The 27,808-nt window shown below is 44.6% G+C and overlaps 1 protein-coding gene across 1 annotated transcript; it reads left to right on the top strand.

The window, feature by feature from the left end:
• The first annotated feature begins 32 nt into the window (after positions 1-32).
• Positions 33-27,808, top strand: NMNAT1 (nicotinamide nucleotide adenylyltransferase 1). The gene is made up of 5 exons (XM_066270514.1): positions 33-127; positions 20,708-20,878; positions 23,330-23,513; positions 24,386-24,528; positions 24,843-27,808. Exons 2-5 carry the CDS (start codon positions 20,764-20,766, stop codon positions 25,787-25,789), a joined length of 1,389 nt encoding a protein of 462 aa, XP_066126611.1. The 5' UTR covers positions 33-127; positions 20,708-20,763; the 3' UTR covers positions 25,790-27,808.

Below are 27,808 nucleotides of genomic sequence, written 5' to 3'. Positions count from 1 at the left end.
CGGACAGACGGACAGACTTCCGGCCTCCTGGAGCCAATGAGGGTGCGGCCGCGGGTGTTCCCCTTTCTGACAATCGGGCGGCGGATCATCTCTCGGAGGATTCGGGCCGGTTTGCACTGAGGACGTGGTGAGTACCTACTTTGAGTCCCCGAGGAACCTGTGTCTCAGACGGGAAGCCAGCCCAGGATCCCCCCCCCCTTTTTGGGCAAATTTAGGGGAGTTTAACATGGTGGAGTCTCTGAGGGTCAAGTACAACGGTTGCCGAGGCAAGGTCATATTCAAGTTTCGGGCGAGGAATCTTGACCTTTCTGGGAAACCAAAACCTCGGTAAATTTGCCTCTGGCCTTTAGAACTGGTGAATTCCCCCTGGGGGAAAAAGGTTCCTCTACCTAGAAGGGGCTTCTTGAACCTAGTAGAGGTAGGGGAGGCGGGGTGTTCTGAAGGACTTGCTTACCTCCGAAATGTTGCCCCTTCCCAGAAACGGTTTGACACTCAGCGCCCCTTGAGAAAAAGACAACAAGCTGTTGGGCAGCACTTGAAAAATTACTCAGGAATAATATGGAAACCTTTCTGGTGTTCTCAGCCTATTTCTTTGAAGAGTCAGTAAGGTGTCCTGCAAAATGGAGGTGTTGTCTTTAAAGCTAGTTCTTTTTCAGATGCCCAGAACAAACTGCCAACTGAAATTACCACAGAACAACGAGGATGAATTATTTCTGTCAGTTCTGTCTGATGGTAGAATTCCTCACTTATAACCATAAATTGTATTTCAGAGTTACAATTTGGATGTGAAACCACTGTTCTAGCCCAACTTAGAAAAGACTGTTGATGAGGGTGTAAAGTAAAGCATAAGGAATACAGTCAACCATATTATAATAACTATATGTAGTGCCAGGTGGTTAGTAGATTTATTGTGGGGGCCACTTTATAAGTTATTTAAATGTCTAACCACTATGCTGTATACCTGAAACTAATATAATATTGAATGTCAAATGTAATTGAAAAGAAAAGGAAAGTGTGGATTAAAAAACAAAACGTTGACACTGGTTGGAATAGTTCAATGGTCTGCCCTGCAAAACGCTTCAAAATCACAGAATGTCCTTTGTAGAAGTGCTGGTTAATGTAATTATCATAATTTTTGGTATGTGAATATATGCGGAAGTACCAACATTTTGAGTAATATGGAACTTTTGATGACACATAGTTAGGATCTGAGCCAAACAAAGCAAAACTGGAAAATACATTTTCTTCTTTCACCATTTGAAGAAATTGCTGAATAAACATTTGCTCACTGTGTACTTCCCCTAACTTTGACATGATACAGTGTTCTATTCAGACATTTGTGTTGGTTTTGGTGTGTGCAACCTTGAAGCTGTGGAGGAAAGTCCTCATCAGACATGCATTGTACTTGCCTGTTCTTCTTTCTCAGTGACTTGATCTGACCCAGCAGTCTGTGCTGAGCGTTCTTACATACCTTTGGGTCCTTGTTTAGAGTTAATGGAGAATATATTCCTAGTACATAGGTAAGAGAAATTGGTTTGGGTTCCAGTTCTACAGCAGAAATAGAATCCAAGCCCTTGGAATGGGGAAGAATAAATGGAAAAAAGAGGAGTGATATATTAGGTAGGTGGTCATGGGAAGAGAGAGCACTGGGGGAAATTACTCCAGAACTGGAGCCATTACTGGGAAACCAGATACAGGTATATCTCAGAAATATTGTGGTTCAGTTCCAGACCACCGTACTTGAGTGTCACAATAAAGTGGGGCAGGGGGGCTTGCTTTGAATTTGAAAAAGAAAGCGAAAACATGCAATACCTGTGAAGCACAATAAAGCAAAGCACAATTGAATGAGGCATCCCTATAAATACTACTTGGCAGCTGGAGGAATTTAGAAACTTGGACTTGGGATGGGAACCTAGAGAGTGCAAGTTGCTCCAACTAGGTAGGGAAAATGCCTGGGCAGATGAACCTTGAGTGACTAACAAGTAGTACCATGAACCAAAGGCTCTCTGAACACATGGGTCTCTCAAATGTCGGCTAGTAGAGAATAGCACTCTTAAGTATTGTGTAGTGGTTAAGAGCATGAACTTTTAATCAGAGTCAAGGTTGTTAAATGAGCTGTGAGATCTTGAGCAAGTTAATCAGCCTCTTTCAGCTTCAGTTTCCTCCTCTGTTAAAAGGGACAAAAATAATTCACAGACTGTGGACAAAAGGGGGCCACTTAATAAACTGGACAAGCTCAGGGGAGGCCAGTGTAGCAGGCCTACAAACTCAGAAACTGAAAGTAACCTCACAGGATGGTCTGGACATAAAAATTCTTAACTGAAAGTGGATGATGGTGGGCAATCACATCCTAGGCCTGTAGCTTCCGTGACAAAGGTCAGTCGTTACCTTAAGTGAGCCTGTCTTTTGTCTTTTTAGCATACCTTTAAAATGTCAGAGTAATCTCCTTTTCCAGACCCTTCAGGGAACACCCACTGCACCAGAGCACAAAACCACAGACCCCCTCCCATTGCTTTCTTGTTCCCCAAATACCATCTCTGTGTGCTGTAAATGTTCATTGTTAGCAATCCTGTACCCACTAATGTAAAAGAAATGTATGTGTCTCTCTGTTTTAACCTTCAATCTCAGAAATTTCCCTGCCTTCCTAATCTGTCGCCAATGAATTTCATGTAACCCCCTGCCCCTTTATGTCTGTTGCTTGGATTCTAATGTATAAAATAAGCGGGAAAACTGCTATCCTCCAGAGCATTTTCTCAGTCCGTTCAGAGTTTGCTTTCTGGTGGTTGTCCTCAGTTTGGCTCAAATAAACTCATAAAAATTTTCTACAGGTTTGGTTGTTTCTTACATTGACAGTGCCTACTTCACTGGAGTCTTGTAAGGATTACATGCATGTTTAGCATACTGCTTGGCACACAGGAAGAACTCAATGTTACTATCATCATCATTTTAGTTAAATAAGCATAATTGTATGTATATGTATTTAAAAGGAACAGGCCCATCCAAAGAGAATGAGCAAATGTATTGCCATTCAGTGAGAAGCATATTAGATAAAAGATAGTGTTCAGTATCTCTGGGTTTTATTGCTTGGTTCTAGTCTATTTCTGTCTGCCTACCAGCACTCTCCACTTGGATTTCCTGTATGTGCCTCCAATTCAATACCTATAAAACAGTAGTCTGTCGTCCCTGGCTAGTTGGCTCAGTGGTAGAGCATTGGCCTGTCATGTGGATGTCTCGGGTTCAGTTCCTGGTCAGGGCACCCAGGAGAGGCGCCCATCTGCTTCTCCATCCCTCCTCCTCTTGCTTCTCTTTTCTCTCTCTCTTCCCCTCCTGCAGCCATGGCTCAATTGGAGCAAGTTGGCCCTGGGCACTGAGGATGGTTCTGTGGCCTCTACCTCAGGCACTCAGAGCTCAGTTGCTGAACAAAGGAGCAATGCCCCCTATTGGGCTTGCCGGTTGGATTCCAGTCAGTGCATATGTGGGAGTCTGTCTTTCTGCCTCCCCTCCTCTCACTGAATAATTTTTTAAAAGGTAGTCAGTCTGTCTGTCTGTCTGTCTGTCTCTCTCTCTCTCTCTCTCTCTTTTTGAGAGACAGACAGGAAGAAAGAGATGAGAGGCATCAACTTGTAGTTGCGGCACCTTAGTCATTCGTTGATTGCTTCTCATATGGGCCTTGACCAGGGGGCTGCAGCAGATCCTGTTACCCCTTGCTTAAGCCAGTGACCTTGGGCTCAAGCCAGCTACCTTGGGATCATTTGTCACATTCAAGCTGGCAACCTCCGGGTTTCGAACCTGGGTACTCAGCATCCCAGGTTGATGCTCTACCCATTGTGCCACCACCAGTCAGGCAAGTACTATATTTTATTTTATTTATTTATTTATTTATTTATTTATTTTATATTTTATTCTTATAGTAAATTCAATGAGTTTAATGCTTGATGTTTTTAGTTTCTCAAACATTCCTTGACATTTTTCCAGAAAGCTGCTTGTATGTATACATACTTAACAGTTTGCTTATAATTTAGGAGACATTATAACCCTGAAGCCCAGGCTCCAGATTAAGATCCTCTAAAACAAAGCATCCTCCACAAAATAGTTGCTCATCAAAAGTTCCTTCCCATCTGAGCAAAGGTGTCATTACAGAGAATTCTGGTAGCTTGTGAGGGAGAATTGTTGATTATGGCTATCTGAATTATGAGGCAGCTAAAAAAAAATAACAGTTTAGAGCCCTGGCTAGATAGCTCAGTTGGTTAGAGCATCCTCCTGATACACCAAGGTTTTCAGGTTTGATTCCTGGTCAGGGCACATACAAGAATCAATCAATGAATGCATAAATAAGTGGAACAACAAAAATAGTATTTTAGAATTTAATAATTTCCAATAAAAGCATAATTTATATATCTTAAGATATCAATAGCATAAAATAAGTGTTTATTGGTGAAATTAAGTGGTGAAACTAGATTTGGTTTTGTAGGAAATGGTAAAACCATAAAAGTAAATGGTTAGGTATTAAAGTGCTGGTTTAAATTATGCTTCACGTTACGCTTATCAATTAAGAAACGTAATTTCATTTTGTGAAGGTATGTTAAGAATGTTGCATAATTTCAAGATACAGAAATACTGTGTAGTCTTGGTCTTAAGAAGCAGCCTCTTGGATTTAGAAACAATTAAAAGACTTCTCAATAGTGAAAAGTGGTTGGATTCTGCATATATTTTGAAGGTGGAGTTATTAGGATTTCATGAAAGGGTGTAAAAAAAACAAGTAAGGATGATTTGAGGTATTCGCCTTAGCAGAGAGAGAGATGGGGTTGTCATCATGTTGAGATCTTCAAGGAGATTGGGTTTGGTGGCAGGCAAGATAGAAAATGTAACTTAAAAATTTTTTTCAATTGATTGATTTTAGAGAGAGAGAAAAAGAGAAAAAACATCAATTTGTTCTTCCACTTATTTATGCATTCATTGGTTGATTCTTGTGTGTGCCCTGACTGGGGTTCAAACCTATAACCTTGGCACATTGGGACAATGCTCTAACTAACTGAGCCACCCGTTCATCCAGGGCCAAAAAAAAAAAACTTTTGATAAAAATACTATCTTGAGATAAGTTGATGTTTATCTGATTTGTCAATATTTGGTTAATGAAGTCTAGAGAATGTAAAAGGCTGCTGTTTTAAAATAGTTTCTGGCCTGACCTGTGGTGGCACAGTGGATAAAGCGTCGACCTGGAAATGCTGAGGTCGCTGGTTGGAAACCTGGGCTGCTTCCAGCTCCTCCCCCCTTCTCTCTCTCTGTCTCTCCCTCTCTTCTCTAAAATGAATAATAATAATAAAAAAGATTAAAAGTTTCTGTTAATCAAAGTAGAACTATTTCAAGGGATTTCATTGTTAATGTATGCATTCCTCAGGTTTTTTTCTTTCTTTTTTTTACTCAAGTTTCTAATTCCTAAGTTTTAGCATTATGTCTGGGATGTGGAAGGTGCTAGAAAGTGCCATCTGGTAGATAGTGTATTTAAGCAACTTCCCCTCCAGCAGATCCCACCTGCACTGAGAAACAGATGGAAACAATTATTTCTACTGTGAAGGTCTGTGCCTGTCATAGATGTGTTGGGAAATGTTTATATTGAATTTGTTCCCCTGCCAATGGGCACTGCTCTTTTCCTCAAGAAATAGTGTTGTCTCCACTTCCTTAAGACGTTAAGAGCATCTGTGAGTAACTAGGTCCAGCCCAAAATACCTTAGAACCTGTGAATACACAGGAAAAGGAGACAAAATATCATGTGCGATGCTTGGCTATTTTCTAGATAATAATTGATTGTCATGCAAAAGATTGTTGTAGCCTGTATGGAGGACATTGTGATTATTTTTACTCTAAAATATCCTGCTGCATTTTATTTTATTTTATTTTGAGCACTAACTTTTTTTAGCATTGTGAGATGCTCCAGGTTTATCTTTTTATTTATTTATTTATTTTAGTGAGCGAGACAGACAGAAAAGGAGAGAGATGAGAAGCACCTACTTTAAGCTGCAGCACTTTAGTTGTTCATTAATTGCTTCTCATATATGCCTTGACCAGGGGCTCCAGCCAAGCCACTGACCCCAAAGCCAGTGACCTTGGGCTCAAGCCAGCAACCATGATGTTATGTCTATGATTTCATGTTCAAGCTGGCAACCTCAGGGTTTTGAACCTGGGTCTTCTGCATCCCAGGTTGACACTCTATCCGCTGCACCACCACCTGGTCAGGCTCACTGCATTTTAAAAGAAGCAGTAAATTGACCTTGTTCAAATACACAATCTGAATCACTGTTCTGTTGAAAGTGAACTTTTGTTCATTACTAAGATTTATGTTTTACTTCTTCTTTTGCAATACTTATTTCTATAGCAACCATCCTGCTGATGTTACAAACTTTATTGAAACCAAAAAGGAGGTTCAGAATGATCTAGAAAGTATTTAATAGGAGATCCTTATTTGGGGTGATTTTGGTTGAACTACTTTTTATCCATTATCAGTGCTCGTTAATACTTAAAGGGCAACTTTCTTCTGGTTTTGATGTGCTTCCTGTTGTTGCAGCTCTGATGTCCAGCTGACTGTTTCATCTCCGAGCAGCAGGGTGGGAGATGGTCACGTGCTTGCTGGCATTGGTCAGGCGTGGTGCTGCTGGCACAGCCTCCACCTGCTGGGGACATCTGTGTGAGGCAGGAGAGCTGCAGGGCAATGCCAGCCTCAGGCTGTGGGTTTAGCATCTGGTCCTGCGCAGGTCACACTGGTCAGCCAGAGCAGCCCCAGGCCTGAGAACAGCACTGTAGGATGGAGAAGGGGATCTGGGTAAATGGAGTAGAAGTAACGGGCGAAGGATGGCTTTCTATATCCCATTCTAACCCTTTCTACTTTCCCTCTTGCTTTCCAGACTCCTTAGCTTCTCGGACTTCCCCTTGCAATGTAACAGTCCTAGCTGGGCAGTCACTTCCCTCGAAGGACTGATAACCCTTTGACGAAGAGAGGTTACTTGGGAAGCTTCCTTCTTACCTGTAGAAACCAAGCAGCTCACTGATAGCAGCACAGACAAGTAGTACAGTTCAGGAGTCGTTTTTTCCTGTATTTAGGAGGGAAAAAGCTCTGTGAAGAATACTTGTCTTGTAACTGGAACATATATTTTACATGTTTTTGCCACAAGGATCTAAACAAAGGCACCAATTTAGCAAGAGATGGAAGGCTCGCTGCTTAAGGTGCCACACCTAGTCCAACAGTCCCAGTGTTGAATGATAACTTAAATTTTTTTAAAAAAATTCTAGCCAAGAGGAATTCATGTACAAAAAGAAAAACCACTCATGGAATTATTTTAACTTTCCCTGGTGAAATGTTTAACTGTGGCCAATGTCTAACTAGGAATTCAATCTCCACACACCTCTATTTTTAGTGTAAGTAGAAAATAAATATCAAAGACTAATGGTGTATTGTATACAACCAAGCTTCAGATTAGGATGAGCCTTTAGAAATTCAGTATTTAGCCTGACCAGGCGGTGGCGCAGTGGATACAGCGTCGGACTGGGATGTGGAGGACCCAGGTTCGAGACCAGAGGTCGCCAGCTTAAGCGCGGGCTCATCTGGTTTGAGCAAAAACTCACCAGCTTGGACCCAAGGTCGCTGGCTTGAGCAAGGGGTTACTCAGTCTGCTGTAGCCCCCCGGTCAAGGCACATATGAGAAGGCAATCAATGAACAACTAAGGTGTTGCAATGAAAAACTGATGATTGATGCTTCTCATCTCTCTCTCTTCCTGTCTATCTGTCTCTGTCCCTCTCTCTGACTCTCTCTGTCTCAGTAAAAAAAAAAAAAAAAAAAGAAATTCAGTATTTAAAAGCCTACGCAGTCAGCTGCCAAAACTGTTAACACCATGGTGCAGACTCCTTCCCCGAAGGACCCCACACCGAATGCAGAAAACATCCTCTGTAGTGCCCGTGGGACGGGTTCCAAGTTAGTAAGCAGCACAGCAAAACCTGCAAGGACAGCAGGGCAGCGTCAGCTTCTCGGGCTCAATCAACTCCGGGATACATTCTTGAAGGCCAACCTCAACAGGAAGTGTTTCCCGGCTTCTGAACAGAGATGCTCAGAATCGAGCCTGGCTCAGGTGTGCCTTTGACAGGTTGTGGTATTGGCAAGGCCAGTGATAGTAACTGTGACTGTTTTTGGAATAACCTCTTCATTGTCTCATTTAAACCTGACAGCAGAACTGCAAGGCAGGCATTACTTGAATTTTATAAATGAGGAAAGGGAAGCCCAGAGGGGCTGAGTAGCTGGTGGTGGTGTGGGTTGAATGATGGGCCTCCCTCTGATAGAACTGTAAGGAATTTTATAACACCAACATGAAATATTTGTATTTAAACTTAATTCCATTGCATATTAAAATCTTAGAACAACTAAAAAACATGACAAAGAAAGTTTAAAATTTTTTCTTCACCTGAATTTTAAATGTGATATTTTTTTCTTAAATTCCAGTTTGTGAGCTCCTGAAAGTGGGAATTCCTGCCCTACCCATTTAGTAAATAAACACTAAGTGCTTGGGAGCGCGACTGTACACTTACCAATGGTGAAGAAAGTAAAGATGATATTACCGACCAAGTTGTTAAGGAGAGGTTGGCTGCAGTACCGAGAAGATGTGGGCCTGAAAATGCATGTACTGGGTTACACATTAATTTGTTACTTATGGCCCTGGCCAGTTGGCTCAGTGGTAGAGAGTCTGCCTGGCATGTGGACATCCCAGGTTTGATTCCTGGTCAGGGCACACAGGAGAAGCACCCATCTACTTCTCCACCCCTCCCCCTCTTGCTTCTCTCTTTCTCTCTCTCTCTCTCTCTCTCTCTCTCTCTCCCCCCCACTCCTCCTCTCTCCCTCTCTTCTTTTCCTCCTCCCCTCCTGTAGCCATGGCTTGATTGGAGCGAGTTGGCCCAGGGTGCTGAGGATGGCTCCATGGCCTCTGCCTCAGGCACTAAGAAGAGCTCGGTTGCTACGCAATGGAGCAGCGACCCCAGATGGACAGATCATCGCCCCCTAGTTGGCTTGGTGGGTGGATCCTGGTCAGGGTGCATGTGGGAATCTGTCTTTGTGTCTTCTCCTCTCACTGAATTAAAAATAAAAAGAATTTGTTACTTATTAGAAGAAATCCACTTTAAGCACAGCAGCAGGAGGCACTGCAGCCCTTGAATTCTAATCCTAATCTGGCACTAGGTTCATTTGGCTCTGCGAACTCTCTGAAGAACCCTGGTTTCTTTAGCATGGCTGCAAATCAATGCTGTATAACCGCCCACCGGCAGTATTAAGAGTTGTTGATATTCATAATCGGTGGACAAGTGAAGTTTGCCATTTTTCTCATTCATGTTAATTTGCTATTTTGGCGAACAATATTTTGTGGAAATTCCAGCCTCTGGAGGAAGGAAATATGCTTCGCTGCACACAAACCTCCTGTTGTAGAACCGGCAAGTTTGAAGCGGGCTGATCACAGCATGTCGCAATTTCCTTCTCTGTCACTTAAGGGGATTCTCAGCTTTCAGGTACTTTTAGAATGTCAATGTTCTTAGAACTGCAGTTTTTTATTTTGAATGTACCAAATTGCATTTGCTTCATTTGCCCAATGAGAAAGTTGCGGGGGGGGGTGTTGTTTGTTTGTTTGTATTTACTTATTTATTTATTTTGAGAGAGAGAGAGAGACAGGAACAGGAGCTGCTCCTGTGTGTGTTCTGACCATGGAATCCAGCCAGCAACATCCAGCTCTTGGAGGACTCTCCAACCGACCAAGCTATCCAGCCAGGGCTTAATTTCTTTTTTATTTTCAGAGACACAAAGAGAGGAAGGGAGAAAGAGGAGAGGAGGAAGGGAAGCATTCATTTATCGTTCCACTCAGTCGTGCACTCACTGGCCACTTTCCATGTGTGCCCTGACTGGGGATTGAACCCGCAACCTTGTTGTTTCACGATGACGCTCTTAACCAGCTGAACAAACCGGCCAGGGCCCCAAGAAGAAAGTTATTAACTGACTGACTTTTTCCTGCAAACACTGATTTCCAATGTAGAATCTGAACTAACATATCAAGCCATAATGTGGTCGAGTGTGCCTGTGCTATCCTCAGCCCTGCAGACATCAGCTGATACTCGGCTGTTGGGGCTGGTCTCTAGGGAAAACTTAAATGGAAACGGTGCCTTCATTGTCTCTTCTTACACTAGAAGAAATAAGTACTGATTAAAAATTAAACTCAATCTGCCCAGATCCAGTTATTCTCACTGTATGGAGACTTTTTTTAAATTTACTTCTCAAAGAGGGGAAGCAGGTGACTTGCCAACAATAATAGGGTCGGACACAGTGGGGCAGGCTGCAGTTAAACATGAATCTCCAAGATCACCTGAACCCCCGCCGCGGGTAAGACAGGCATGCCCAGCTGCCAGGCGCGGGGTTGGCAGATGAAAGGACTTACCTTAGCAGGACATCAAACTGGAGGACCAGAGTGGTGATGGCCAACAAGAACACTGTCACTTGGCTGTGAGGGACACAGTGGGTTACAGTTCACATTACTGTTTAGTGATGAAATGGCTTTGAGACACCAAAGTCAGGTTCTGTTTTCAGGATAACGTGACATCACAGTGATAAAGTTTTAAACATAGCAAAGATGAATTGAGATCCAACCCATTAGAGCAAAATTGTGTCTAAGAATACTCCAATGAGAATATTAAACAGCGACACCCCAGTAAATTCAATAAAAAGGAAAATATTGAAAGTAGCTGCCATTTATTCAGCTCCTATTATTTCACAAGCACTATTGATACTGGTCCCTAACGAATCTTTAGAACCTTGGTTCCTTTATCATGATTGAATTAATGCTATAAGGAAATCCACAAGTATGAGTATTAATATTTATAATCAATAAACAAATGTGCCAAATCTTTTATATGCATTTCCTCACTTAGTGTGCATACATCTCAGAAGGTGGAACTGTGGTTCCCCAGTTTATAGATAAGGAAACAGACTCAGATGAAGTGTCTTGTCCAAGAACAAACACCTAGTAGTAAGAAGTAGCACTAGAATTTGAACCAGGTCAGAGAGTCCTAACTGTGCTCCTATGTAGTGTTTGCTCTATCTCCAGCCAGATGGTTCAGATTGAGCATCATTTGTAAACTGAGGGTTAAGCTCCTGACCACAACTTAACAACCAACTGAAGTCTGCCGTTACTATGCAAGTAGTTTTCTTTTTTGTTTTTTTTTTTGTATTTTTCTGAAGCTGGAAACGGGGAGGCAGTCAGACAGACTCCTGCATGCGCCCGACAGGGATCCACCCGGCATGCCCACTAGGGGGTGATGCTCTGCCCATCCAGGGCGTTGCTCTGTTGCGACCAGAGCCACTCTAGTGCCTGGGGCAGAGGCCAAGGAGCCATCCCCAGCGCCCGGGCCATCTTTTGCTCCAATGGAGCCTTGGCTGCGGGAGGGGAAGAGAGAGACAGAGAGAAATGAGAGGGGGAGGGGTGGAGAAGCAGATGGGCGCTTCTTCTATGTGCCCTGGCCGGGAATCGAACCCGGGACTCCCGCACGCCAGGCCAACGCTCTACCACTGAACCAACCGGCCAGGGCCACGCAAGTAGTTTTGAAACTCTGAGGTTACATGTATATAGTTTACGTGCATACAAGAAAATCTTCCTCATTAACTAATAGTTCTCTCTTTTTCACCATAAACTCTATCAGTCACTTTGATTATTTATTTTATTAATTGAGTTTAGCACTGAATGACTTTAGGGGATTTGTAGAAATCAGATTTACCCCCTCCGAAGACAGATTTGTCCCCTTTGAAGATACTCAAGAAAAATAGACAATTACAAAATATACCCACCAACTATATAAAGCAATGGCACATTGTTATAATTAGAATCTAGTTACATGCTCAAAGTTACTGTTTTAAAAGGAATAGCTTCTTTTCATAGGTATAAATTCCAGGGTTGTCAAGTCACTCACATTATTTAAGTCAGCTAATATAGCATCCTGAAATGCAACAAGCCAAATAATTGCTGTTCTTTTTGAAAAAGTTAATGTTTTAAAAACTGGCTTAATGTTTACAAAATGCTTCGTTAACACACATTCATGTTTTTAAAACCAGAGAAGGTTAGTGAAATTGAACTTGAAAATTGAAAGTAAATTTTAGGCCCTGGCCGGTTGGCTCAGTGGTAGAGCGTCAGCCTGGCGTGTGGAAGTCCCCGGTTCGATTCCCGGCCAGGGCACACAGGAGAGGCACCCATCTGCTTCTCCACCCTCCCCTTCTCCTTCCTCTCTGTCTCTCTCTTCCCCTCCCGCAGCTGAGGCTCCATTGAAGCAAAAGATGGCGTGGGCGCTGGGGATGGCTCCTTGGCCTCTGCCCCAGGCGCTAGAGTGGCTCTGGTTGCGACAGAGCTACGCCCGGATGGGCAGAGCATCGCCCCCTGGTGGGCGTGCCGGGTGGATCCCGGTCGGGTGCATGCGAGAGTCTGTCTGCCTCCCTGTTTCCAGCTTCAAAAAAATACCAAAAAAAAAAAAAAAAAAAAGAAAGGAAAGTAAATTTTAAACTTCAAGACTACCTCAGAGCCTGACTAGGCAGTGGCGCAGTGGATAGAGCGTCGGACTGGGATGCTGAGGACCCAGGTTTGAGACCCCAAGGTCGCCAGCTTGAGCGCGGGCTCATCTGGTTTGAGCAAAAGCTCACCAGCTTGAACCGAAGGTCGCTGGGTCCAACAAGGGGTTACTTGGTTTGCTGAAGGCCCGCAGCCGGGCACATATGAGAAAGCAATCAATGAACAACTAAGGTGTCGCAATGCACAACGAAAAACTAATGATTGATGCTTCTCATCTCTCCGTTCCTGTGTCTGTCTGTCCCTGTCTATTCCTCTCTCTGACTCTGTCTCTGTAAAAAAAAAAAAAAAGACTACCTCAGAAAGCAATGACTTTTGGGGGGGGGAGGTCACGGTGGCAGGGGAGGGACACTTACAGCCTGAGCTGGTGAGAACTCGGCAGCCAGCAGCGCAAGCGATAGGCTGTGTGGGCCAGGCAGTAGTGTATCATGGTGATGCTGGTCTTTGAGCACCTGGAGCAAAGCAGGGAAGATCCAAACAGTCCTGTTAGAGTGGCCTGACCACTGCACCCACTCGTCACCTTCCCTGCGCTCTCCCGCAGGGACAGGTCCTAGTCTTAAAGCCACCCTGGCCTATGATAGGAACTCAATTATTCTGTGGCTTGGAGGGTCTCAAGTGTAGGCTGAGCTCAGGCTGGTTGTATTCACAGTAAATTAATAGGACTGAGCTAGATATTTGAGACAGGTCATGGATGTGACGAGGGAGAAAGCTTTCTTTAAGCCGAGAGATCAGCTTCCCGCGCCCCCTCCCCAAGCCTTCCCCTGGGGAGCATCCGGAAACCTAAGCTCTTCTGTCCAGATAGGTCAGGGAGGGGCTCCAAGCTCTTTGTTCCATCTTTCCCTGTACAGCCAGCGGCTCCCTTGGGAACCAGTACCTCCTGATCTCAGCCTTACTGTTCTTCCAGGTCACAGCTCAATGTCCCTTGGGGAATGGCACCTTAAACTAGAGACGGGCAGGGCTATTTGGCACTGGGCTCCAGCTGTACCTAAGCCCTCCACCATGGTCCTTGAGAGTAGCTGGCAGGATGCCCTAATTTCCCTGTGAGCCCAGGGTGCTGTGGCGTGTTGCATTCACCCCCACCCCATAATGCCACAGGTACTTTGTATGAGAATTGGCAGGTGGGAGTAGGGGATTGGGAGGGCATGGGTGGAAACAAGACCCAAGTGAACTCTGGTTTCAGCCTTGGGAGAATTGAAAGGTAGGACATTTAAGTCACTCTTCCCAATGAACTCATTTTTCAGTGCCACGTGGAGCGGCACTGGGCCTTCTCTCCTTTGTTTCCTTTCAGCGGTCAGCAGTGTTCCTGCACTCCCTACCAGGGTGCCTTGTTTGGAGAAGGCCCCAAATATTTATTGAATAAATGTTTCTCATTTCCGTTCCCACTAACTACTTAAACTGAAGCGCCCAGGACTTTGTCATTGGCTTTCCTATCTTCTTTTGCCCCTTGTAGGATGTTTGGTCCCTGATTCATTACAGAACACAAACACTGAACCTTGTTCAAATTGTATGGGCGTTATTTTTCTTGCAATTCATGAGGGATCTTGGGAATTTGCATTGATTCTTGTTAAAATTTTTTAAAAATTTGAATTGATTGATTTTAGAGAAAGAGAGAGAGACAGAGAAACATGCATTTATTGTTCCACTTAGTTGTGCATTCATTGGTTGCTTCCTATACCTGCCCGGACAGTGGGATTGAACCCATGACCTTGGCATTTCGGGATGATGCTCTAACTGACCGAGCTACCCGGCCAGGGCTGCATGTTGATTCTTGTTCATCCTTGCCACAAAGTTGGGCAGAGGTGCTCTGAAGTTAATGAGCAATTGCTCTCAGTATATATCGACCCAATCATCAGCTCAATATTCCTTCTATCTGTGAATAATTTCAGTGACACAGATTGGTTCTGTCAGTGTCATCGTAGGGTTGGTGGCCATATTTGAGGGTGACCACAAAGAACCTCAGTGATAACTTGGTCATGGCTCTGTTGTTCATCTCTTCACACTCCAAGGACGTTTGGTCATCTGGGTCTCTGGGCGGATTTGGGGAGGACCACATGTCTATTAATTGTTTTGCCGTTTCCAGTGGATCCTGTGGCATCACCATCAGCAACAGTATCACTTCCTTCACAAGTAATGGCTGCTATTTATGCTAAGTGTGCCAGGCAATATGCTAAGTGCTTTGCCTTGTGTTACCCTTGAATTCAGTCCTCATAATAACTGAAATTGGTTTTGAGGAAACTTAAGACATAGAGTGAGTGATTAGATCAACCTCATACGGATTTCTTTTCTAATTTATTTTTTTTATTATTATTATTTTTTTGTATTTTTTCTGAAGTTGGAAATGGGGAGGCAGTCAGACAGACTCCCGCATGCACCCGACAGGGATCCCCCCCGCACGCTCACCAGGGGGCGATGCTCTGCCCATCTGGGGCATCGCTCTGTTGCAACCAGAGCCATTCTAGCGCCTGAGGCAGAGGCCATGGAGCCATCCTCAGTGCCTGGACCAACTTTTGCTCCAATGGAGCCTTGGCTGCGGGAGGGAAAGAGAGAGACAGAGAGGAAGGAGAGGGGGAGGGGTGGAGAAGTAGATGGGTGCTTCTCCTGTGTGCCCTGGCCGGGAATCGAACCTGGGACTCCTGCATGCCAGGCTGACGCTCTACCACTGAGACAATCTGCCAGGGCCGGATTTCTTTATTGATTGGTTTGAGAGAGAAAGAAAAAGAGAGAGAGAGAGAGAGAAATATAAATTTGTTGTTCTACTTGTTTATGCATTCATTATTGATTCCTGTATGTGCCCTGGCCAGGGATCAAACCCACAACCTTGGCATATAAGAACAATGCTTTAACCAACTGAACTACTTGAGGATATGCTCCAGAAAAAATTAGAAAGTAAAGCATGCAAGTCAATGCTGTGGTTCTAACTAATCGGGGCTCTAACTCAGGAGACAGATGAAAAAGATTTCAGAATGACACCAGCCTGACTAGGTGGTGATGCAGTGCATAGAGCATCAGCCTGGGACACTGAGAACCCAGGTTTGAAACCCCAGAATCATCAGCTTGAGTGCAGGCTTATTGTCTTAAGCATGAGATTGCCTGCTTGAGCGTGGTATCATAGACATGACCCCATGGTTGCTGGCTTGAGCCCAGAAGTCACTGGCTTGAGCCCAAGGTTGCTGGCTTGAGCAAGGGGTCACTGGCTCAGCTGGAACCCCCCCCATCAAAGCACATATGAGAAAGCAATCAATGAACAACTAAGGTGCCACAACTATGAGTTGATGTTTCTCATCTTTCTTCCTTCCCGTCTGTCCCTATTTCTCTGTCTTCTCTCTCTCGCTTAAAAAAAAAAAAAAAAAGAATGACACCTGCACAGAGGATTAGAGATGTCCAGTCCAGATTACATAAAGAGTTGCAGGAGAAGAAGCCTCCAGGAAAAAAAATACAAACAGATTCAATTAAGTTAATACTGTTTGGTTGAACTATTTGATACCGGTGTTTTCATAGATCAAAAAGAGTTGAACTACGCCTGACCAGGCGGTGGCGCAGTGGATAGAGCGTAGGACTGGGATGCAGAGGACCCAGGTTCAAGACCCCGAGGTTGCCAGCTTGAGCGCGGGCTCATCTAGTTTGAGCAAAAGCTCACCAGCTTGGACCCAAGGTCGCTGGCTTGAGCAAGGGGTTACTCCATCTGCTGTAGCCCCATGGTCAAGGCATGTATGAGAAAGCAATCAATGAACAACTAAAATGCCACAACAAAAAACTGATGATTGTTGCTTCTCATCTCTCTCCATTCCTGTCTGTCTGTTCTGTCTGTCCCTATCTATCCCTCTCTCTGACTCTTTGTCTCTGTTAAAAAAAAAGAGTTGAACTAGCCTGACCAGGCAGTGGCACAGTGGATAGAGCAGGGGTCGGGAACCTATGGCTCGTGAGCCAGATGTGGCTCTTTTGATAGCTGCATCTGGCTCACAGACAAATCTCAAATAAATAAAAAAAACATTAAAAATATAAAATATTCTCGTGTATTACAATCCATTCATTTCCTACCGTTCATGTTCATGGTTGCAGGTGTTTGGAGCCAATCACAGCTGTCCTCCAGGACAACACCAAATTTTTATTGGATAATGCGTAATGTACATGGGTCATTGTATGGCTCTCATGGAATTACATTTTAAAATATGTGGTGGTCTTGGCTCTCTCAGCCAAAAAGGTTCCCGACCCCTGGGATAGAGCATTGGACTGGGATGCAGAGGACTCAGGTTCGAAACCCCAAAGTCACCGACTTGAGCACGGGCTCATCCAGCTTGAGTGCGGGATCATAGACATGACCCCATGGTCACTGGATTGAGCCCAAGGTCGCTGGCTTGAGCAATGGGTCACTCGCTCTGCTATAGCCCCCCAGTTAAGGCACATATGAGAAAGCTGCAACAAAGAATTGATGCTGGCCTGACCTGTGGTGGCGCAGTGGAAAAAGCATCGACCTGGAAATGCTGAGGTCGCTGGTTCAAAACCCTGGGCTTGCCTGGTCAAGGCACATATGGGAGTTGATGCTTCCAGCTCCTCCCCCCTTCTCTCTCTCTGTCTCTCTCTCCTCTCTCTCCTTCTCTGTCTCTCTCCTCTCTAAAAATAAATAAAATAAAAAATTTTAAAAAAATGGAACTGCCTTTAAAAAAAAAAAAGAATTGATGCTTCTCATTGCTCTTTCTTCCTGTCTGTCTTCTGTTCCTATCCCTCTCTCTGTCTGTCTGTTTCTCTCTGTCTCGTCACAAAAAAAAAAAAAAGTTGAACTATAGAACAAAAAGAGTAGCAACATGATATGCAATGTTAATAGCTATAGCAATGTGCATTATATTAGCTATACTAATGTGTTTGCTTCTTGCCAGGAGCAGTTTTAGGTGTATTACCCCATTTAATCCTCACAGTCCTCAGGCAGGCTCTATTATTTTTAAGACTGAGAAAAACTGGGACAAAAGAGACCTGGGTCTCAGGCGACCCAGGGTCATCCAGCACACATCAGTACTGGGGCCGTAGGTCCCTAACTATTCTGCTATACAGGTGGGAGATTGGATGAGACTTCTCAGTGGAATCTGACCAGTCCAGTGGAGAGACCTACCCATATTGACAGCCAGGTTACTGTAGAGTGACTCCCACTGTGCAAAGCCGTACCTCCACACACAGAACTCCCCATCAGCTATTTTTTGAAGGGTTGGTAAAGAGATAAGAGGGAATAATACCTTGGTGAAACAAGACCAAGACCAGAATACCATAAAAAAGGAACACCCAGAGGGCAGAGGTCTTAGAAATTGAGAGTATAATAGAAGTTGAGATGCTTAATAGAGGAATTGGAGGATGAATTTGGAGATGTGTAGAAATTAGAGCATGAGGTGGAAATAAAAGAGAAATGATAAGAAAATTAGAAGAGGCCCTCGCCAGTTGACTTAGTGATGGAGTGTCAGCCTGGCATGTGAATGTCCTGGGCTCAATTCCCGGTCAGGGCGCACAGGAGAAGCACCCATCTGCTTTTCCACCTTTCCCCCTCTCGCTTCTCTCCCTCTCCCTCTCCCCCCTCTCTCTTCTCTCTCTCTCTCTTTTCCTCCTGCAGCCATGGCTCAATTGGAGCAAGTTGGCCCCAGGCACTGAAGATGGCTCCATAGCCTCAGCCTCAGGTGCTGAGAAGAGCTTGGTTGCTGAGCAATGGAGCAACGCTCCCAATGGGTAGAGCATTGCTCGATAGGGAACTTGCTGGTTGAATCTCAGTTGGGACACATGTAGAAGTCTGTCTTTGCCTCCCCTTCTCTCGCTGAATGGAAAAAAGAAATAAATTAGAAGACCAATCTAGGTGCCTCAGCTCTAAATAACAGGCATTTAAAAAGAGGACAGAGAAAATGGGAAGCGAAAGACTGTGAGTGAAACAATTTACGGGTGTTTTTCAGAACTGAAGGTTATTACTCTTTTGTTTAAAAGGGCCTGTTCAGTGTCCAGCACAGTGGATGAAAATAGAACCATACTAGAGGACGTCACTGTAAAATTTCAGAACACTGGGACAAAGATCTTACAAGCTTCAAGGGAAAATAAGTCACATTTAGAGGATTCAGATTTGAAAGTAACTTTGGGTTTTTCACTATTAGCACAACAATCTAGAAGTAGAGCCTTCAAAATTCTAGGAGAAGAAGATTTTCAGCAGAGACTAGGGATAAACTGTGTGTGTGTGTGTGTGTATGTGTGTGTGTGTGTGTGTGTATGTAAGTTTGGGACAGTAGAGTGGTGGTATATGAGGGTTAATCCTTACAAATCATAAAAATAAATTGGCACTGTTGGCCCTGGCTGTTGGCTCAGTGGTAGAGCGTCAGTCTGGTGTGTGGATGTTCCAGGTTTGATTCCCGGTCAGGGTACACAGGAGAAGCAACTCTCTGCTTCTCCACCGCCCCCTTCTGCTCCCTCAGCCATGGCTTGATTGATCTGAGCATATTGGCCCTGGGTGCTGAGGATGGCTTTGTGGAGCCTCCGCCTCAGGCACTAAAAATAGCTCATTTGCGAGCATGGGCCCTAGATGGGCACAGCATCAGCCCCAGATGGGGGTTGCCAGGTGGATCCCAGTCGGAGCTTATGTGGGAGTCTGTCTCTCTATCTCCCTTTCTCTCACTTGAAAAAGAAGAAGAAGAAAAGAACAAATTGGCACTTTTTACAGTGGATAAATTAAGGAATAGTATTAAAGACACATAATAATAGAATTATGGTAGAATCTACCAAAAGCAATAGCTAAAAGAGTTAGCTGGTCACTTTCAGGCAGCTAGATGGAGGGGTGGGTGAGCAGATATGGTTGATGACCGTTGGTTTTCATCATGGACCTTTTATCATCTTGTGATTTCTCAATCTATATTCATTTAATAAAAGTTTTTAGAAAGAGAGAGAGAGGCAAATGACAGACAGGAAGGGAGAGAGATGAGAAGCATAACTCATAGTTGTATCACCTTGGTTGTTCATGAATTGCTTCTCATGAGTGCCTTGACTAGGGGGAGCTCCAGCCGAGCCAGTGAGTGACCTTGGGATCATTTCTATGATCCCATGTTCAAGCTGGCAACCCCACGCTCAAGCCAGATGAGGCTACATTTAAGCCAGCAACCTCAACATCCCAGGTCGATGCTCTATCTACTGTGCCACCACTAACCAGGCTAATAAGTTTTAGATTAGATGTCTTGCATAACTTCACTAGATACAAGGAAATATCAAATGGAATAAGTTATATGAAAAGCAGGTTTGCTCCTTTAGAATTTTTGAGAAATATACTTCATTATAAAAAAAAAAAGCAGGTTTGTAAATTGTAAACTATTATTCAGTGGAAAGTGATAATGGGATCGTGTTGACTTAGAGGCAGAAGACTGCTTGGAAGGACAGGTTGCTGGGGAGTTGCATTTGGCAAATGACAATATCATTGTAAAAGGCAAAAGATTTATGCGATCTGAAGAGAAACCAGAGTATGATGACAATATCATTGTACCAGTTAACTGTGGCCCCAATAGTGCAATCACAAAACTTCAGAAGCATACAATAGTAAACATTCATTTTTGCTCATGAGTCTAGGGTCAGCTCGTGGGTTTGCTGAGCCGAGCCAGGCAGGGCTGACCTCACTCACCCAGGCTTGCCATTGTGTCTGAGCCAGCTCTGGTTTGGCTGGTCTGGTATGGCTTCAGCCACATAACCAGTGCTGGGCTGCCTATCAGCAGGAGCCCTGGCGCTCTCTGCATGCTCTGCCGTCCTCCAGCAGGCCAGCCTGGGCCTGCTTCGCAGCAGAGGCAGGAATCCAAAAGAAAGGGGAAGTGTGCAAAGCTTCAACTGGCATACTGTCACATCTGCCTCCTCTCGGCCCAAGCAAGTCACATAGAGTGGGAAGGGGATCCCTATCTTTTATGGTAGGAGCTGCAAATTTACACTGAAAAGGAAGAGAGGAGAAATAGGATCATTTTTGCCATTTGGGTAGCATAGTCATTGAAGCCAAATATTTATTCCATCTCTTTGGAATGAGAACACAAAAGGATGTCAAAAGACTTATAACTGATTTTCTTTTTCCTTTCCTTTCTTTTTCCACACGCCCACAAAGGAGGTGTCAGAGTATTCCACTTAGATTAACAACTTCAGATTCTTAGCATGGCAAATTCAGAGAAGACGGAAGTGGTTCTCCTTGCTTGTGGTTCCTTTAATCCCATCACCAACATGCACCTCAGGCTGTTTGAACTGGCCAAGGACTACATGGACGGAACAGGTAGGAACAGGAACCAAGAACAACGGTGGGGTTCTGAACACACTATTCCCAAATATGGCCCCGTGACAGGATGTTCTAAGCTGAAGGAGTTTGAGAAACTTGCAGAATCAGCAAGGTCACTCTGACCTCCTTCCCACCCTCCTCCCCCAAAGCAGGTCATAAAACCTTATGTGAGAGGTGCCCTCCTTATACCCAGAAGAAAGGAGCATCCTTTTCTCTGAAAACAAAGGGATGCCAAGAAGAATCTGAATAAACGGGCCTTAATACATTTCCCTGAATTTACTACACTTGCTCACCTTATGCTCTTTGCCATGTCCTGTTTCTCCATGGCTGCCTGCTCTTCATCAAACCTAGCATTAAAATCCTCAGGATTAACTGTTTCCTGGGATCTTTGCTTCCTTATGAAGGTTCCCGTGTCGTGTTCTCTCTTTTCTTTTCTTTTCTTTTCTTTTCTTTTCTTTTCTTTTCTTTTCTTTTCTTTTCTTTTCTTTCTCCTTTTCTCTTCTCTTCTCTCTCTTTTTTTTTTTTGTGTGGCAGAGACAGAGAGAGTCAGAGAGAGGGACAGACAGGGACATACAGACAGGAAGGGAGAGAGATGAGAAACATCAATTTGTCGTTGCAGGTCCTTAGTTGTTCATTGATTGATTTCTCATATGTGCCTTGACTAGGAAGCTACAGCAGACGGAGTGACCCCTTGCTTGAACCAGATGAGCCCACGCTCAAGCTGGCGACCTTGGGGTCTCGAACCTGTGTTCTCCACATCTCAGTCCGATGCTCTATCCACTGCACCACCACCTGGTCAGACTCGCTCTTTCTTTCTCTCTCTCTTTCTTTTTCTCTCTCTCTCTCCCTCCCTCCCTCCTTTCCTCCCTCTTTCTTTTCCTTTCTTTCTCTTCTTTTCTTTTCTTTTCAGTGAGAGGAGGGGAGGTAGATAGACAGACTTTGGCTTGTGGCCCAACCAGGTTCCACCTGGCAAGCCCACTAGCGGGTGATACTCTGTCCATCTGAAGCACTGCTCCATTGCTCAGCAACCAAGCCCTTCTTAGTGCCTGAGGCAGAGCTATGGAGCCATCCTCAGTACCCAGGGCCAGCTCGCTCCAATTGAACAAAAGGGGAAGAGAGAGAGAAAGAGGGAAGTGAGAGGGGGAGGGGTAGAGAAGCAGATGCTTCTGTGTGCCCTGACCAGGAATCAAACCTGGTGCTGGGCCAATGCTCTATCACTGAGCTAACCGGCCAAGGCCTATCTTTTTTTCTTATTGACTTTATGGGGTGACATTGATCTATAAAACCATATAGGTTTTAGGTGTCCAACTCAACAACACATCATTTGTATATTGCATTGTGTGTCCACCACCCCAAGGAGAATCTATATTTCTCAGTTTAATTTTCAGACCCAGCTGGGGACCTCTAAGAGGGTCGAGGAAAGTTCTCTCCTTCCCTACACACAAAAGATTTATTTTGTTGTATAAGTGATTGTGCTGTGTGCTGATAGATAGGTGCTCATACTTAATAATAACCAGGGAACTAAAATTAAAACTTAGATATATTTTGCCTATCACAGAGACAAAATTTTTTTTTTTTTTTTTTTTGTATTTTTCTGAAGCTGGAAACGGGGAGAGACAGTCAGACAGACTCCCGCATGCGCCCTACCGGGATCCACCCGACACACCCACCAGGGCGACGCTCTGCCCACCAGGGGGCGATGCTCTGCCCCTCCCGGGCATCGCTCTGCCACGACCAGAGCCACTCTAGCGCCTGGGGCAGAGGCCAAGGAGCCATTCCCAGCGCCCAGGCCATTTTTGCTCCAATGGAGCCTTGGCTGCGGGAGGGGAAGAGAGAGACAGAGAGGAAGGAGGGGGGGTTGGAGAAGCAAATGGGCGCTTCTCCTATGTGCCCTGGCCGGGAATCGAATCCAGGTCCCCCGCACGCCAGGCCGACGCTCTACCGCTGAGCCAACCAGCCAGGGCAGAGACAAAAATTTTAAAACTTCGTAATATCAGATGCTGGAGAGAAATGGGTTATTTTTATACTATACATGGACAATAAAACTTGATTAATGTGTTTTACAAGGCAGTTCTATGTTATATCTATTTTACTGTAATTTTTTTTAATTTTTTATTTATTTATTCATTTTTAGAGAGGAGAGAGAGAGGGAGAGAGAGAGACAGAGAGAGAGAAGGGGGGGAGGAGCTGGAAGCATCAACTCCCATATGTGCCTTGACCAGGCAAGCCCAGGGTTCTGAACCGGTGACCTCAGCATTTCCAGATCGATGCTTTATCCATTGCGCCATGACAGGTCAGGCCTATTTTACTGTAATTTTGAATGAATGAACCCGAATTCCTGTTTTTAAAAAAAGGAGTCTTTGATTATAAAATCATATTGATGATCATATTTCCTGTGCATAAAATCTAATTTGTCGTACCTCATGTCAAACCTAACTCTTTAAACAGGAAAATACAGAGTTACCAAAGGCATAATTTCTCCCGTTGGCGATGCATATAAAAAGAAAGGACTCATCTCCGCCCACCACCGAGTCATCATGGCAGAACTCGCCACCAAGACTTCACTCTGGGTGGAAGTAGACACCTGGGAGAGTCTTCAGAAGGAGTGGGTAGAGACTGCGGCAGTGCTCAGGTATTTATAGGGGAATGACCTTTGTCAGTTCTCCAGGAATGGGTTGGCTCATGTAACTATCACTAGGGTGTAAGGTTATGACATGGCTGTGGGGCACAGAAACAGGTGGGGCCGTCCCTTAGCCTCTGGGTCTTTCATCACGTTCTGAGATATCTGCATGCTTGTCCCTGTGTGTATCTCTGCTGGAGAATCTACACCAAAGAGCCTGCCAGCCTATCTGAGCCCCAACTGAGAAGGGCAGAGCTGTAAGATAATGTCATTGTCATCCATCTTCTGAGGTACGAAAGAGAGAGGCAGGTCAGTTAAGGAAGGGAAGCCATGATGCGTGATCGTGGACAGATCTGTGTCTTGTGTGCTGCTTCCATGACAGCATGTGAGGGCTGTCACATTTAATCCAATAATCCATGCAAAGGGTTTAATGGAGTGCTTTGCACATAATAAATAATGTTAACTCTCCTGACCAGGCGGTGGTGCAATGGATAGAGCATTGGCCTGGGATGTAGAGGACCAAGGTTTAAGACCCCGAGGTCACCGGCTGAAGCAAGGGTTCACTGGCTCAGCTGGGACTCCCCAGTCAAGGCACATATGAGAAGCACAAATAATAATAATAATAATAATAATAATAATGTTAACTCTTGTTGTTGTGACACAGATACATAAAGCTTAGAATAGTAAGGATTTTCCTTGCTTTCATTCCCGGTAGCCAGGACTCAGGACTACAGTGTCCTGGGCAGCACCCATTCTGACTGGTCAGGTACTGTATGTACCTGTGGTTACACTGGGTCAGAGGCTCTTGGGCACCTGCAGAGGGATGGCGTTTTAGTCGAGCATTGTGAGAAAGAGGACTCTTCTGCTGCTTTGTCATTTTATAGACACCATCAAGAGAAGCTGGAGGCTAGTCACTGTGATCACCAGCAGGACACGCCTGCTCCAGCAGTGCCTGGACGGAAGAGGAAATGGGCTGAGCAAAGATCAGAACTCAGTCAGAAGAAATCTCTCGTGCCTAAAACAAAAGGTCTGCATGTTTTACCAGAACTTACCGGCTGAAGATGATGAGGTTCCAGAGCTGAGCAAGCCCCCTTTCTGTTCTTATGTTCTATTCAGTCTGTGTGGGTACCTGGAAAATGCCTGGCGTAAGCTGATGATGGGGGTGGGGAGTAAGAGGCACCCTGAGCAACTCTCTTCTTGGAGGTGGCCTAGGTCTCCTTTGAGAATCTGAATCTGATAAAAGCTCTGAACCTTCTTTCTAGGAAAACACATATGCATTCATATTGATACAGGGAGTTATTGAACAGGAAACCATGAAGCAGTGTTTTCTTCCTCTCCTAGGTGTGCCCAAGGTGACGCTGCTGTGTGGGACAGATGTGCTAGAGTCCTTTGGTGTCCCCAACCTGTGGAAGAGCGAGGACATCGCCAAAATTGTGAGAGACTATGGGCTCATATGTATTAACCGGCTTGGCACTGATGCTCAAAAATTCATCTATGAGTCTGATGTCCTGTGGAAACACCGGACCAACATTCACCTGGTGAATGAATGGATAACCAATGATCTCTCATCCACCAAGATCCGGCGGGCGCTCCGCCGGGGCCAGAGCATCCGCTACTTGGTTCCAGATCTTGTCCACGAATATATCGAAAAGCATAATTTATATAGCTCTGAGAGTGAAGAGAGGAACGCTGGGGTTACCCTGGCCCCTTTGCAGAGGAACGCTGTAGACGCTAACTCGGGAAACACTAGCGCCTTGCAGACAGCACTGTCCCAGAGCCGCCTGTGCCCAGCCATGGCGAACCCCATCGTCTTCTTCGACGTCGCCATCGCCGGCAAGCCCTTGGGCCGCGTCTCCTTTGAACTGTTTGCCGACAAAGTTCCAAAGACGGCAGAAAACTTTCGCGCTCTGAGCACTGGGGAGAAGGGATTTGGTTATAAAGGTTCCTGCTTTCACAAAATCATTCCCGGATTTATGTGCCAGGGTGGTGACTTTACACGCCACAACGGCACAGGCGGCAGGTCCATCTATGGGGAGAGATTTGATGATGAGAATTTCATCCTGAAGCATACAGGGCCTGGCATCTTGTCCATGGCGAACACGGGACCCAACACAAACGGCTCCCAGTTTCTCATCTGCACTGCCAAGACTGAGTGGCTGGACGGCAAGCACGTGGTCTTCGGTCAGGTGAAAGACGGCATGTGTATTGTGAAAGCCATGGAGCACTTTGGGTCCAAGAATGGCAAGACCAGCAAAAAGATCACCATTGCTGACTGTGGACAACTCTAATAAATTTCACTCGTGCTTTATCTTTTTTTTTTTTTTTTTTTTTTTTAGTGAAACAGAGACAGGAAGTGAGAGAGATGAGAAGCATCAACTCGTAGTTGCTGCACCTTAGCTGTTTATTGATTGCTTTCTCATATATGCCTTGACCAGGGGCTCAAGCCAAGTACGAGACCCTGTGCTCAAGCCAGCAATGATGGGCTTTAAGTGAGCGACCTTTTGGGCTCAAGCCAGCAACCTTGGGATCATATTGATGATTCCACACTCAACCCGGCAACACCCCCCCCCCCCCCGCCCCGCACTCAAGCTGGAGAGCCTGTGCATAAGACGGTGACCTCGAGGTTTCAAACCTGGGTCTTCAGCATCCCAGGTTGATGTTCTATCCACTGCACCACCACTGGTCAGGCCACTTGTGTTTTATCTTAACCCCCAGACCATTCCTTCTGTAGCTTAGGAGAGCACCCCTTTGTCCCCATCTGCTTGGAATGTTCTCTAATCTTCGTGCCCACACCACAATTCATGGGGTTCCACACTTTTCTTAACCCTTCCACGTTTAGCTGGATTGCAGAGTTAAATTTATAATTATGAAATAAACACTAAACAAACAAAAAAGAAATACAGTGGTCCTTCGTCTATTGTGGGGGGTTAGGTTCCAAACCCCCCACAATAGGCGAAAATCCACGAAGTAGTGACCTTATATTTATTTTATTATTTATATAAATTTTAAGGCTTTATAAACCCTCCCCGCACTCTTATAAACCTTTTCAATTTTTTAGACTAGAAAATGCTTATTTTACCACAAAAATAATTAAAATAATAAATATATATATTATAAATACCTATAGCTTGATCAGGCGGCGCACTGGATAGTGTCAGACTGGGAAGTGGAGGACCCAGGTTCGAAACCTCGAGGTCGCCAGCTTGAGCGCAAGCTCATCTGGTTTGAGCACAGCTCACCAGGTTGAGCCCAAGGTTGCTGGCTTGAGCAGGGGTCACTCGCTCTGCTGTACCCCCCCCCCAAGGTCAAGGCACTTATGAGAAAGCAATCAGTGAACAACTAAGGTGCACAAAAAAGAATTAGTGCTTTTCATCTCTCTCCCTTCCTGTCTTGTCTGTTCCTATCTGTCCCTCTCTCTGTCTCTGTCACACACAAAAAATAACTATATATCACAAAATCCTGCAATATAGCAAAAAATTAGCAATACAAAATTAGATATCTACAACTTAAAAATCTGCAATACAGTGAGACCACAAAAAGTGAACTGCGACATGGCGAGGAAGAACTGTACTACAGCATGAAATTTTGGACTTCCCTTTTGGGAATTTGAACAGTCTGGGTGTTAGTAACTGGAGAAGGGAATTGTGATCCTGTTTCATAAACTAAAGCTTTAAAGTTTGGTAAAAATCAGTAGTAAATTAAAATTGGTATATTTTTCTTCTTTTTATCAGAAGCTGCTAACATGAATGTTTTCAGTATTATGGTATATTTCTTCTTTTTAGAATGTACAAATCCTTTTATCTTTAAAATAAGAGATTAACAGCACTAAAAAATGAAAGACTATTTAATCAAACCAACTATAGATAACAAATCAGGCTCTCTGTTCATGTGGCTCAGTTGGTTGGAGCAGTGGCCCCCAACCCCAGGGCTGCAGACCGGAACCGGTCCGTGGGCCATTTGGTACCGGTCCGCAGAGAAAGAATAAATAACTTACATTATTTCCATTTTATTTATATTTAAGTCTAAACAATGTTTTATTTTTTAAAAATGACCAGATTCCCTCTGTTACATCCGTCTAAGACTCACTCTTGACGCTTGTCTCGGTCACGTGATACATTTATCAGTCCCACCCTAAAGGCCGGTCAATGAAAATATTTTCTGACATTAAACCAGTCTGTGGCCCAAAAAAGGTTGGGGACCACTGGGTTGGAGCATCGTCCTACTGTATCAAGGTATCAGGGTTCTATCCCCAGTCAGGACACATGCAAGAATCAACCAGTGAATGCATATATAAATGGAACAACAAA

Source organism: Saccopteryx bilineata, chromosome 3 (genome assembly GCF_036850765.1).
Source record: "Saccopteryx bilineata isolate mSacBil1 chromosome 3, mSacBil1_pri_phased_curated, whole genome shotgun sequence".
Taxonomy (NCBI): Eukaryota; Metazoa; Chordata; class Mammalia; order Chiroptera; family Emballonuridae; genus Saccopteryx; species Saccopteryx bilineata.
Note: the sequence above shows the minus strand (reverse complement) of the source record. Positions and strands in the feature narration are given on the sequence as shown.